Raw genomic sequence first — 12,556 nt, forward strand, 5'->3', positions numbered from 1 at the left:
AATTTAACTAAACTGGATTAATCCTACAGCGGAGCGGAGGCAATAAATCTTATGACAGCCCTTCTATCTGGAAGCTAATGTTGTGCACATCGTCGCTCAGATTTTATGCAAATAATCTAATTCTACTAAACCACTGCAACTAGAGAGATAGCCTTCATCACTTAGAAACATATGGGGTGATCGTGGCCAATACTTCATAACAGCTCAGCCTATATAGCAGGATTGTGTATGTATATATATATGCAGTTACGCTGTACACTCAAAAAGGTGCTGTCTGTATGTTGCAGAGCGGTGAACGGCGACCTCCACTCGAGGAACAGCACGAGCGAGGAGGCAGCCTGGACCGGAAACCTGACCCAAGATCAATGGACGGGTTACACAGGGCCTGAGTACCGCAAGGAGGTCTTCCCTACCGTTCCGTCAGGTATGTTGAGTGGCTAGGTTCTGTGGGTGGCCAGGGAGTGGGTAACCAGGTACTGTGGTTGGCCAAGGCTCTGTGGGTGACTAGTCAGTGTAGATGGGCCAAGAATTCTGAGGTGAACAAAAAGTATAGAAGGCCAGCGAGTGCAGGTGGCCCAAGTAGTGTGTATGGTTCGAATGGATAGGTAATCTTACGTAAATCATTGGTAATTGGTGGATGGGAAAGGGAAGCACTGGAGCACAGAATCTTTGAAAACGACATGGGAACATTACACGTACTAAGTGTACTCTGAAACTAACCAAAGCGAGGCAGAGAAATCACTCGCCGGTGACGGATGGTTCTGTCTAGACAATGTTGGAGGTTAGAATTGTACATGAACCCCACTGTGGGTTACGGATAAACATGTGGTGATGGGATCAAACAACCCAGTTCTTGAAGAGAGGACCGTTGCGAGGTGTTGGTACCTCAAAAGGAAATCAAACGACAACAATCCGGCACGGAGATGATGACCCGGGAAATAAGTACCTCCCTAACTAGCATCAGTTGGGAAATAGTTCTGAATAAAATGAATGCGCGTGTAGAGCGTTCAGTAGGTTAGGGATGTATCCGCAAGATGTCTGATGGGTTCCGGATAAAGGACCGCAAGAAAATGCTGGAGGTAACGTGTCATTGTTTGATGATGATGGGTGATGTGAAGAGGCGGAAAAAAAATAAAAGAAACACGACTCCCTATGAGAAGAATGTCCCTAGTACACGGAAGAGGCGCAGATTAGCTAGAGGTAATTACGCCAACAATGAGAACGAGAAGTTCTTATGAGATTTTGCCTTAAGGCAAGGAAAGCCCTTACTGCTCATCGCATCACATGACAGTAGCATCTCGTGATCCCAGAGGGTCACCCATCCAAATGCAAACCAGTCTCAACGTTGCCTAACTTCTCTGATCGTGTGAGACACGATGCTTCCAACGTATCTTACGGCCCTCAAAAGAGAGAGAGAGAGAGAGAGAGAGAGAGAGAGAGAGAGAGAGAGAGAGAGAGAGAGAGAGAGAGAGAGAGAGAGAGAGAGAGTTTCTAAATCATGATCAAGGATGATCCGAAAATTCTTCTTACAACCAGCACAAGGTGTACGGTAGTGAACAGGTGCCGCCAGTATGGAACGATGATAAAACAATTATTTTAGGAAGATAAATATGAAATGATCGATCAACAATGTTTACACATGAGAACTGATGTCCTCTGCTCAAGGTGATTAATCAATCCTCCTCCTTCACCTGGCAGGTGAAGCGTTACAAGTGGGAATCTCCGTGATGGTGCGTAACCTGCCTAAGATAGACGAAGTGGAGGGCGTAAGTAACGCAAAATTACCTGACGCACCGGGAAAATATACGCACGGAACGCATGACGCATGATGTGTGACACAGCGTTCGAGGCCTGTAAGATACACACACACACACACACACACACACACACACACACACACACACACACACATATATATATATATATATATATATATATATATATACACACACACAAGGCAAGTTGCAGACACAGCTTATGAGACAAAGTTTGCTGTGCAAACGGAGTGTGAGACAGTGCATAATGCATCAGGTTTATGATACACGTGGTACACGACGCACACCTTATATGATAATACTGAATATGATACACAACGTATGTAGTGAACACAGTTGACAACACGAAGTATAATGCACAACGTGCCTGATGCATGTGACGCATGATGTTCCTGGTGCATACAGCACTCAGTGAAAGATGCACTTCATGTATATCACATGCGCTGCATATGACGCACAATGTTCATGATCATTATATATATATATATATATATATATATATATATATATATATATATATATATATATATATATATATATATATATATAGGCATGTTTGTGGGAATAAAACCGAGTGGCTGAGATCTATATCACATTATCAGGACTTCTCTATCTGCCAACCCTCCCAGTATCGCTACATTCACTTGGCGGTAGGTACTCTCAAGTAGATGTCTTTCTTAATATACATGTAGGTATATATCATTCGTCTTTTTTAGCTACTAATAACTTTGGTATCTCACCACCACCTTACAGAAATATAATTTTCAATCCTGCTTACGACTACACGTCACCCAGTCCTGCATGCGAACCTTAGACTGAATCGGTACCATTTCTGTTGAATCAAGAAATTTATAGCAATCAATTCCTGCTTCTTTGAAAGCGCACTCCCGCCCCTGTCACAGTAATTCCTCGCCCAGTACGACATACATCACTCACGTCATAACTTTTTGATGTTTTCTCCTGAAGGAAGAAAGTTCATTGAAATCAGCTCTTAGGAAATTTATGGCTACAGGCAGAACGCTTTGTATTTATCTACTCCAGACTCTGCTTGCTGTCTCCCGTATGTGGTGGTCATCCACAGGTTATGTCCTTCCATACCTTCCCTACCGAATGGTGAACAAAGGGAAAGACTGGAGAGTCATGCGTTCCTTTCTTGTAACACTACAATTAGTTAAGGGAATTAACGAAGTTAGTATGAGCCATATTTCATCCAGACTGATGTATAGTTTTTGAACCAACCAGTTACGAGTCATAAAGGTAATAACCGGAACGCCACTACCTTAACATTCAATCATTCTTTTTCTTTTCAAAAGGAATTTTGAATGATATGAGATTGTACTAGAAGGCAAAAGGGGCACTGGGGATATTCTGTCAAACACTATTCAATCTTATATCATTTGTTTATGAACTTATTTTCTGTATTAGTTGTAACCCATGTGTTTACTACCCAGCGGCTAAACATCAACCCACACATTCGCTTATGAAACATTCGAAAATAATCTTTCCAGAAGACACAGTGTATGAGCTCAGACAGATAGACTTACAGGCAGGTAACGTACTGAATGGTATTCCCATTACGGAATAAAAATATGACAGACCCCCGGAAACTATCCCATTACTCTCTCTCTCTCTCTCTCTCTCTCTCTCTCTCTCTCTCTCTCTCTCTCTCTCTCTCTCTGACCTAGATCTTCATTTACGGTAGTTGTCAACATTTCCATATGCACTCTTGCTGTTCTTTCCCATTATGCCAACAACCGCTACCTGCTGGCGTCCTCTAAGCCCTCCCGTTCGAAAACGTTCGCTATACCTCTCCCTTTCCGACGCCAGACTTGCTGTGAGACGATTTTCGAAACCACCAGTTCAGTTCAGATTGATCGGTGTGTGTGTGTGTGTGTGTGTGTGTGTGTACCTACCAGCCCCCGGTGACGTGCGCTGCAAGACAGTACGGTCCACCGCTGAAAGTATACACGCAAGGTCTGTCCCTCTCCTGCAGCTGGTGGTGATGGAGATCAACCTGAGGGTCAAGTGGCAGGACGTCCGCCTGAGGATCCCCCCGGGCCTGGCCGACCATGAGTACGTGCCTCTCAATCCTGTCATCCTCAAGCACATCTGGGTCCCGGACCTCTACATAGGTGACTACTTACCTCCTTGTCCTACGCCTCACGTGACCACCTCTCGAAGCGAAGCAGATATAATTCTTCAAGCCGTATTGTCATTCCATAAATCATTAAAAGATCCGAAAAGAATGTGCTTTCTTTTCCCAGTGTCTTCTTACCCCCTCTTCATTCTTCATTTCTTAAGAATCCAAATCGATTATCTCTGCTGAAATTATGAACGCAAACGCAAGATACTGACAGATATTTACCTTGGCCTACCACGTACGTACGTACGGTCGGTCATTCTGCATTATGCAGCCCTCATGACAAACATCAGTCATTATGAGTCTGGTACAGTCCCTCCCACACAGGAAGTCACCATCACCTGATTTCATAAAACACATAGGGGATGGATGACATTATCTTTGGTTACATTAATAACTAACTGCCACTTGTGGTACAGATTCATATCCTGCACAGTAGCTGGTTCCAGTGTCTTATCTTTCATTTTGTAATTACATTTCATGTATATATATATATATATATATATATATATATATATATATATATATAATGACGCAAATTGATACTGTGTTTGCCCTTTACTGCAGACCATAGTGAAGGAAGCTATACGCCCTCCGTCTTGACAGACATTGCTTCAGTCTGGATCTACGGTGACGCTACTGTTGATTACTCTGGCAAGTGAGTTGCATGTTTATCTGTCTGTCTGCATGTGTGTTGTAGGTGTTTGAATGAGCATCTTTATGATATCCTTCGTGGATGTATCGATGTTGTCTGCACGTAAATGTACGTCTCCGTGAAATGGAACCGAGTCTCCTTCAAACGCTTATGAGTTTTAGCAATTGAGATAGTGTTCCATACTTTATTTCTGCGTCATACACAAACCTTTTACAGTGAAAGTGGTTTTAAATCATTCAAATACTTTCATTCATTTATATAACACTTCCTTAAAGTGAGCGCAATGTTGCTCTGAGACTTGCAGATTCTATTTCTATGAATATATGGTTATCATGCCAAATATCATCCTCACAGTTTCAAAGTCCAATTAGCAGTTACAATCACAATCCATACACTGTTATTTCCCCAGTTACGGTCTCCTACCTATCACAATAAGCTTTCCACGTCTGTGCATAACCCTCTGAGTCCCATATCAACCGTAGAGTGCTTGACGCACAACTCTGTGTGTTTCCGTGTTCGTCTTCTCTTCCAGAACTATTTGTAGAATTAACTGGGGGTCGAATCTTGATCTAGCTAACGCTCTAACAGGTCTCTTCCTTCATCTATATACAGGCTTTTTGTATTAGTGCATTACGTCATACAGTAACCTCATACAGCAACCATGGTATCGAAGTAAGATTCGAATTCTTCATTCCTTCTCCTTCTTCCAGCCTGTCTCTTTCATGCAACATGCTTGCAAAGCTAACCTTCAACGTGGTCGCACGCAGAGCCTTGGCAGGGTAAGTTAGGGATTCCTGGAAACAGGTTAATAAATTATTGACACAGCACCTACTTACATAGGATTTACTCGACGCAGTATCTTTTCCTTCTTCTTCTTCTTCTTCTTCCTTGACCGAGGGCAACACGGTGTAATTCATCATCATATGACCTGTTTCTTACGCAGTGTTTACCTTCATCGAGCCAGCTGTCCTGTTAAGTTTGAAGTTGATATTTTCGCGGCTGCGATGTGGAGTGAAGCTACACTAACGTTCAAGCGTCGTACTGGATGGTGTATATATATATATATATATATATATATATATATATATATATATATATATATATATATATATATATATATATTATACATATATATATATATATATATATATATATATATATATATATATATATATATATATATATATATATATATATATATATATATATATATATATATATGCCAACTACATTTGCACACTGCTAAAACTCTCCTGGTAACGGAAGTTATCTAATACCAGGAATACATTTCGCAATCGTCATTATCATCATATGATCACAGAGTACATAAGCTTCAGTGGGCAGCCATCAACAGTGCAATCAAAATATAGGCAATTCTTATGATCCTTATAATTCACAAAGTCTATGGTGTCGTCCCCAGGGGGGTTTGCTGTCCCCCGTCCAGTTTTACGGTTGCTCTCTTTATGTTGCTCTTGGCACGGGGAATGTGGACAATCAAGAGATGAGGCTGCATCTCTCTTCATGTTTCTGGCAACATTACAGCTACAGACGTGAATCCTGTAGACCAAACTTGGCAAAAAGACACACTACTATATCTTCCCCCATTCAAACACTGACCACCATCATAGTGAAGGATTCTCTGTGCCACAGGTGATTATATCATTTTAAAAGACTCCATACTTGCATTAGTCATTACAATTGCCATACACTGTATAGCCTGAGTATCTATCAACAACAGCTTTTCTGAAGCAGCAACCTTTTGTCGCAATACTAAAGCAAGGTACATCTCTATGTATATGATAATGATGCTATGATGAACGTGATGGTTCATCTCTCTATCATAACAGTATGTTATGTATGTTCTTCCAGTATGTTCGTGCGGGTGTCCTGCAGGATGAACTACACTTGGTTCCCTCGCGACCATCAGATATGCAACATCAGGATCGAGAGTTGTAAGTGAGAGGTTTAGCAAGGTCAGGTCAGGTCAAGTCAGCGATGGGGGTTCTATCATTTTGACTTTTTTCAAGCTTTCATAAACTATGACTCTCTCTCTCTCTCTCTCTCTCTCTCTCTCTCTCTCTCTCTCTCTCTCTCTCTCTCTCGTTCTTATAACCATTTGAGAATTTTTCTTTGCTGAGAAGACTTTTAGAGCCAATCGTGAATGCTCTCGACACACACACACATACACATATATATGTATATATATATATATATATATATATATATATATATATATATATATATATATATATATATATATATATATATATATATATATATATATATCGCATAATGCCCTACAACAGCAAGGATGCAAACCTCGAATCACATTCATAATAGCTTGGTACGCTTGCCACATACTTTCTATACGTTTTTTATTGTAATATCTTCATTTCTATCAATTCCACTACAGAATTCAGGAAGCTTCGCTTTTTACTCCAACAAAATATGCAAACTACAAAAACTACAGATTTTTTTCTTCTCACATATTTTACTTTGCCGTGCATCCTACTCAAAATCTTCCACAGTGAAATATGAAGATTTCTCCATTCTGAAAATATCAAGATATATGGGAATATCATGGAAACAAGTTTGGTTCACTTCTTTTTCAAAATATATATATGAGGGAAGTAAATTCATAATACTGTATATGTGTCACTGTCCGACCTCTTCAGCACGACGATACGACCCTCGAGAAAGACGGTACGACCCTTGAACACGACCGTGCGACTCCTGGATATAGTGGTTTGACCTTTGCCCTATCCCTTAAGAGCATTAGGAAACATCTCGAGGCCATACGGTAGTCACATAAGCCTCTTGTAACCCTGGCTTGGGACGACAAACCTCCAGTATTCTCGGGTTGGACAATAAACCACTAGCACTCTGGGTTTGGACAATAAACCACCAGCACTCTGAGTTTGGACAATAAACCAGCAGCACTCTGGGGTCGGACAATAAACCAGCAGCACTCTGGGGTCGGACAATAAACCAGCAGCACTCTGGGGTCGGACAATAAACCAGCAGCACTCTGGGGTCGGACAATAAACCAGCAGCACTCTGGGGTCGGACAATATTCCAGCAGCACTCTGGGGTCGGACAATATACCACACGTCAGACAAAACAAAGCGCACAAGAACTCGATCCAGTATCTTGGGACTGGGAGCTCAAGTTCTCATTCACTCTCGTTTTCCTCCTCCAGACGCCTACACCTTGGACCACAATGTGTACAGCTGGGTCCCTCCTGGGCTGGAAGTCTCCGACGGCATCCCTAGCGAGCAGTTCTTAGTGAGGTTTGAGAAGACCGAGCCGTACACCCGAGTCCAGGACGTATATGGTGAGGTCTTACTTGATTTGAGGGAGAGAGGGGGAGAGAGACAGGAGGGAGGGTAGACGGAGGAGAAGGAGGCTTGGGGAAGATATCAAACCAGGGAGACAGCCATAGTAGAAAGGAGGATCATCAGAATGATCTGGGTTAAACTTGTATCAAAATTAAGGATTAATATGGATCGTTCAATCTATTCCTTGATTATATGCTGACTCGAGAATGAGAAATCGCATAATAACTTTCTTGACAATTAAACTTGAGATCTTATTTCTTTGCTGTATCATCATGAAATGCGCAAAATCACAATGAAATGTTTACTCATCCTCGGGAACTCAACTTCACAGTGAAGCAATTGGTATTCAGGTCACCTCAGGCGGCCACGTAAGATATAGTGGAGTGTACCACGAGAGACGAGGAACGATGATAATAATCTAAGGCTTGATGCCCTGTACTCTTCCGCCCTGGGCGTGCAGGAACCTACCCAGCGCTGGCGTTCCGTTTGCATCTGACCCGTCGACTGTCCTACATGCTACTGCAGGTTTACCTGCCGTCGGGGCTTCTGGTGGTGGTGTCCTTCGTGTCGCTGGTGGTGCCACCCGAAGCTATCCCGGGCCGGATGACCCTCTGCATCACCACCATCTTGACCATGTGTTCCCTCCTCGGCGCCGCAATGTAAGCTAACTCTCAATTTCCATCTTCAACAATGGTTTAGCTTAGCTTACTTCTTGATATTTTCCCTCCACCTCCGCTCCTTCCCTTTTTTGACGAGCCACTCTCATGTCATCGCTTACGCCTCCAACAGGCAGTCAACACCCCAGGTCAGCTACACGCGAGCCATCGATGTGTGGCTCCTCTCTTGCCTCACCTTCGTCAGCGTCGTGCTCTTCGAATTTGGTCTCATTATCAAGTAAGTGAAAGATGTGGTGTGTGTGTGTGTGTGTGTGTGTGTGTGTGTGTGTGTGTGTGTGTGTGTGTGTGTCAACCTCACATTACTCTAGAAGCGTAAAATATTCCTAATTTGACTAAACATTTGCAGAAATTTCTACGGGATTAACTGGACGCTTTCAACGCGACCTTCTGTAAAGATATGTCCGGTTACCAACACACCACAGCATATTTGTTATGCAATACACGATACTAATTAAATCTTAAGGGAATATCAAGCTTTGTTACACATGATATTTTGTTTTAAGACGTTTGTTGTTCCACAGGATGATGGAAATGGGGAAGAAAGAAGAAGCCACCAAGAAGCAGCATAAAGTAAAGAACGTGTCTCAGGTAAGCTACCTTCCAGCCCTCCTTAATGTCAACAACAATCTCGCTAACCTCAGCCTGCAAGGGGTGTTCCACCTCGAGCAAGAAGGCATCTCCCACGAGGCTGCATCATCGGTCAACAAATAAAGGCGAGAACAGTCTTGTCGAGAACTCGCCTCGTTACAAAGGAGTCCATCATTTACCTGCTTCTGCACGAAATGTATCCTCGAAGTTGCAGGAGCCCTTTAAAATATGTCCTGGGGCTGTACAGTGATAACACATACTGTGTGTGTGTGTGTGTGTGTGTGTGTGTGTGTGTGTGTGTGTGTGTGCGTGTGTGTGTGTGTGTGTGGTGCGTGCGTCATTATTCTGTCCCTCTCCTTACATTCATTTGTACTCTGCTATACCAGTTCCCACACCCAGTGATAGTAATGAATTGTCAAACGATAAATCTGCATTACTGAACATAACAAGAGACGGAGAATGCCTCAATACATTATTCTATATTTCAACTATTGCCTTGTTGCTCTGGTTGTGGATTTGGGCACTGTCCTCTCCCTTCATTGTCGAGGGACTGAAGTTCGTCCCCAGAGGGAAATGTCATCCACGTCCCTCCCGACAGGTGCGGCCCTTCCACAACCCAGGGCCTCCTCCGCCTGAGGATACCGGAGGAGGGTACTTCGTTAGGGCGCAATGGGTGGACCGAGTGGCCCTTGTTCTCTTGCCGATCCTTTTCCTCGTCTTCAACTTCGCCTACTGGTGGTGGTTTCTGGCTGGGTCGCAGAACGCCATGCCGGACCTTGCGAAGAACTCGCCCCTCTGAGGCAGCGTGGAGACGCGGTATGAACCAGTCCCCACTAACCTGCTTCATCGATTAATATGTAAGGGGGATAATGATCTGTTGTGAAGTGATCAGTAACGCGTAAATGTGAAACTGCCAATGTAGATATATATGTGTGTTAGTGATGTACGAACCGATTTTAGTCGTAGCCCGTGTGATCAGTTCTTCAGTCTGATTACTGTTATCGACTAACTGATCTAATCACTCGTTTCTTATGTGATTATTCTTCCATGAAAGATATGTATTTAAAGTGAAAAAAAACTTATTAAATCTTTTTCAAGATTCATCAAAGTGAAGTTTTGATTGAAGTTTTGATACGTTTTCTTTAACTAAACATGTTAAGGGTCACCTCTACAGAAGCAAACTTGGAAGACAACTACATATTGACTGGAGTGAAATGTTAAATGAAATGTTAGTGTTACCTACACTGACATGACTAGAATCATTCCCCATCTAAGTTGAAATAAAGCTATTGAAATGAGTTGCTAAGGAACATATATATATATATATATATATATATATATATATACACTATGGGTCTCTGATCCAGGACGTGTCGACATTTAAATTCTCAGTTTATAAGCAGGTATGTGTGGCAATTAGGTCAACCGCATCCTCCCTACCGTAAGGTCGGACCAAAAGTTCACGTAATCAGACAGCATCTCTCTTATCTGCTGATAGCGAGCGCTGTATGCGCACTCTGGCTCATTTCACCAGTCTCTTATGAAACAGTAAACTGAGGACATGGAGACTACGCTATCACTGTCTCGCTACACGGATGACCTCGACAATTTCTTTTTTTTTTTTTTTTACTGGTGATTGTGGTTAAGTGTTTACTTCTAAAGTAGACGAAGTTGGTAAGTGTTTATGCTTGAGGAGAAGCTGGCACTCAAATTCTGAATACGACGTTTAAGACGGAAGCTGTCCCGGTTATATATAGACGGAAGCTGTCCCAGTAATATAGACGGAAGCTTGTCCCAGTATATTTGATATTCCCTGAGTTTCGAAATAAACTGCAGCGTAAGTTAGTTCACCGTCCCTTATATTTCTTTATCCTTCTCGATCCTCCCCCTTCCCTCCCCCCCCCTTCTCTCTCTCTCTCTCTCTCTCTCTCTCTCTCTCTCTCTCTCTCTCTCTCTCTCTCTCTCTCACACACACACACACCATTTCCACACGTTTGTTGGTGTCTGTCAATCCTCGTCCTTATCTTTCAAATCTCTAGTGAAAAATCAATTTAGAAGTATTGCCTGCAGCTGACAGCAGTCAGTTAAAGGCTGTCAACAACGCCCTAACTTAATGTGTTTTCAAAGTGCCTCCATACAGGAAATATGGTCGTGAGTGAGACATTTTTCTTTTTATTATATCTACAATCTTGAGCCAAAATAATGCACTCCCGCGTCGACAATCATGGGCTTCCATTCTCACTCCTCGGAATGATGAACTGAAAGATGACGTAACAGAGATGTTATCAAACGCTTCTCACACATGTCAGACGACAGGTATGCGAACGTGGATCACTACAGTACGTCTGACGATAGACATACGAACGTGGAACACTACAGTACGTCTGACGATAGACATACGAACGTGGAACACTACAGTACGCCTGACGATAGACATACGAACGTGGAACACTACAGTACGCCTGACGATAGACATACGAACGTGGAACACTACAGTGCGTCTGACGATAGACATGAACGTGGAACACTATACTAGCTTGCGTAGGTGTTACAACTATTCTTAACAGAACATAACCTAAGACGTGTTCTTCTTGAACTACAACACCTGAAATACCGCCACACGACAGCAGCGGTAAACATGAGAGGGGATTTGGCCGAGATTATTATCATGGATCGTTGACACATAGTAAAATGTGTGGCACTGTCGTAAAGGATGCTGGGAAGATGGCATAAAGAAAAACGCTTGATGTACCTTACCATCCGTGCTTTTCACATACACTCATGCTCGTCGCTGAGCAAGTGCAACAGCCCTGAAAATATACTGTCGCAGTGCGTACTGACTTACGTCCACGGGAACGTTGTCTGCGTTCTCAGACGGCGGAGAAGACGCAACGTGAGCTCAGCTTACCGAAGCACGAAGTAATACAGGAGGTAAACGCTCCGTGAAATTAAGCAATTGAAATGATCATCCGCCTTCATCGAAGTGATGCAAGAACTCGCAAAGTTTCTTGAAAGCCTTTAAATAAGATGATGCAAGAAATCTGCTCGGGTGTGGCATCTGCATCTCCCTCACACGTGCCTTCAACTTGCTCTCCTGTACCGCTTCTGAGTCTGTCCTTTTCCTTTGCCATTCCCATTTTCCTGGTTTTCTTGTTCCAACGGGAAAATCCTGCACAACCATTCGAATCCCAACACATGAATCCCAATTCCTATTTCATGAAGGTCCGTCAAGCCCGTTAATGCTGGGTCATCTCCTCGTCCAGCTGGCGTCATGTTACAGTGCCCCATTCACAACCCTCGCAACGCTGCATAATCCATTCCTCCGTTTTCCGTTAACAGTTCTCCCAGGATGTTTCCCTCTGGTGACATTCTTTCTTCCTTTC

At 42.9% G+C, this 12,556-nt stretch overlaps 1 protein-coding gene across 2 annotated transcripts; it reads left to right on the forward strand.

Moving 5' to 3' along the window:
- Window positions 1–287: 287 nt before the first annotated feature.
- LOC139767080 (glycine receptor subunit alpha-2-like) lies at window positions 288–10,295 on the forward strand. 2 transcript variants are annotated; one of them, XM_071696051.1, is made up of 9 exons: window positions 288–424; window positions 3,769–3,907; window positions 4,483–4,573; window positions 6,440–6,522; window positions 7,770–7,904; window positions 8,369–8,567; window positions 8,698–8,802; window positions 9,107–9,173; window positions 9,772–10,295. In XM_071696051.1, exons 2-9 carry the CDS (start codon window positions 3,778–3,780, stop codon window positions 9,970–9,972), a joined length of 1,011 nt encoding a protein of 336 aa, XP_071552152.1. In that variant the 5' UTR covers window positions 288–424; window positions 3,769–3,777; the 3' UTR covers window positions 9,973–10,295. The 2 variants fall into 2 exon arrangements, with proteins under 2 accessions (XP_071552152.1, XP_071552150.1); XM_071696049.1 differs by lacking the exon at window positions 288–424 and having other exon boundaries at window positions 2,389–3,907.
- Window positions 10,296–12,556: the final 2,261 nt, after the last annotated feature.

The sequence above is a fragment of the Panulirus ornatus genome, chromosome 59, assembly GCF_036320965.1.
Source record: "Panulirus ornatus isolate Po-2019 chromosome 59, ASM3632096v1, whole genome shotgun sequence".
In the NCBI taxonomy this organism is placed as follows: Eukaryota; Metazoa; Arthropoda; class Malacostraca; order Decapoda; family Palinuridae; genus Panulirus; species Panulirus ornatus.

What these genes read in the sequence shown, in the direction of transcription:
- LOC139767080 (XM_071696049.1), top strand. Translation starts at nt 3,520, where the DNA reads ATGCCAACAACCGCTACCTGCTGGCGTCCTCTAAGCCCTCCCGTTCGA. An exon ending in GGTCCCGGACCTCTACATAG is followed by an intron (nt 3,908 to 4,482) that starts GTGACTACTTAC and finishes CCTTTACTGCAG; the next exon opens with ACCATAGTGAAGGAAGCTAT. An exon ending in GAATTTGGTCTCATTATCAA is followed by an intron (nt 8,803 to 9,106) that starts GTAAGTGAAAGA and finishes GTTGTTCCACAG; the next exon opens with GATGATGGAAATGGGGAAGA.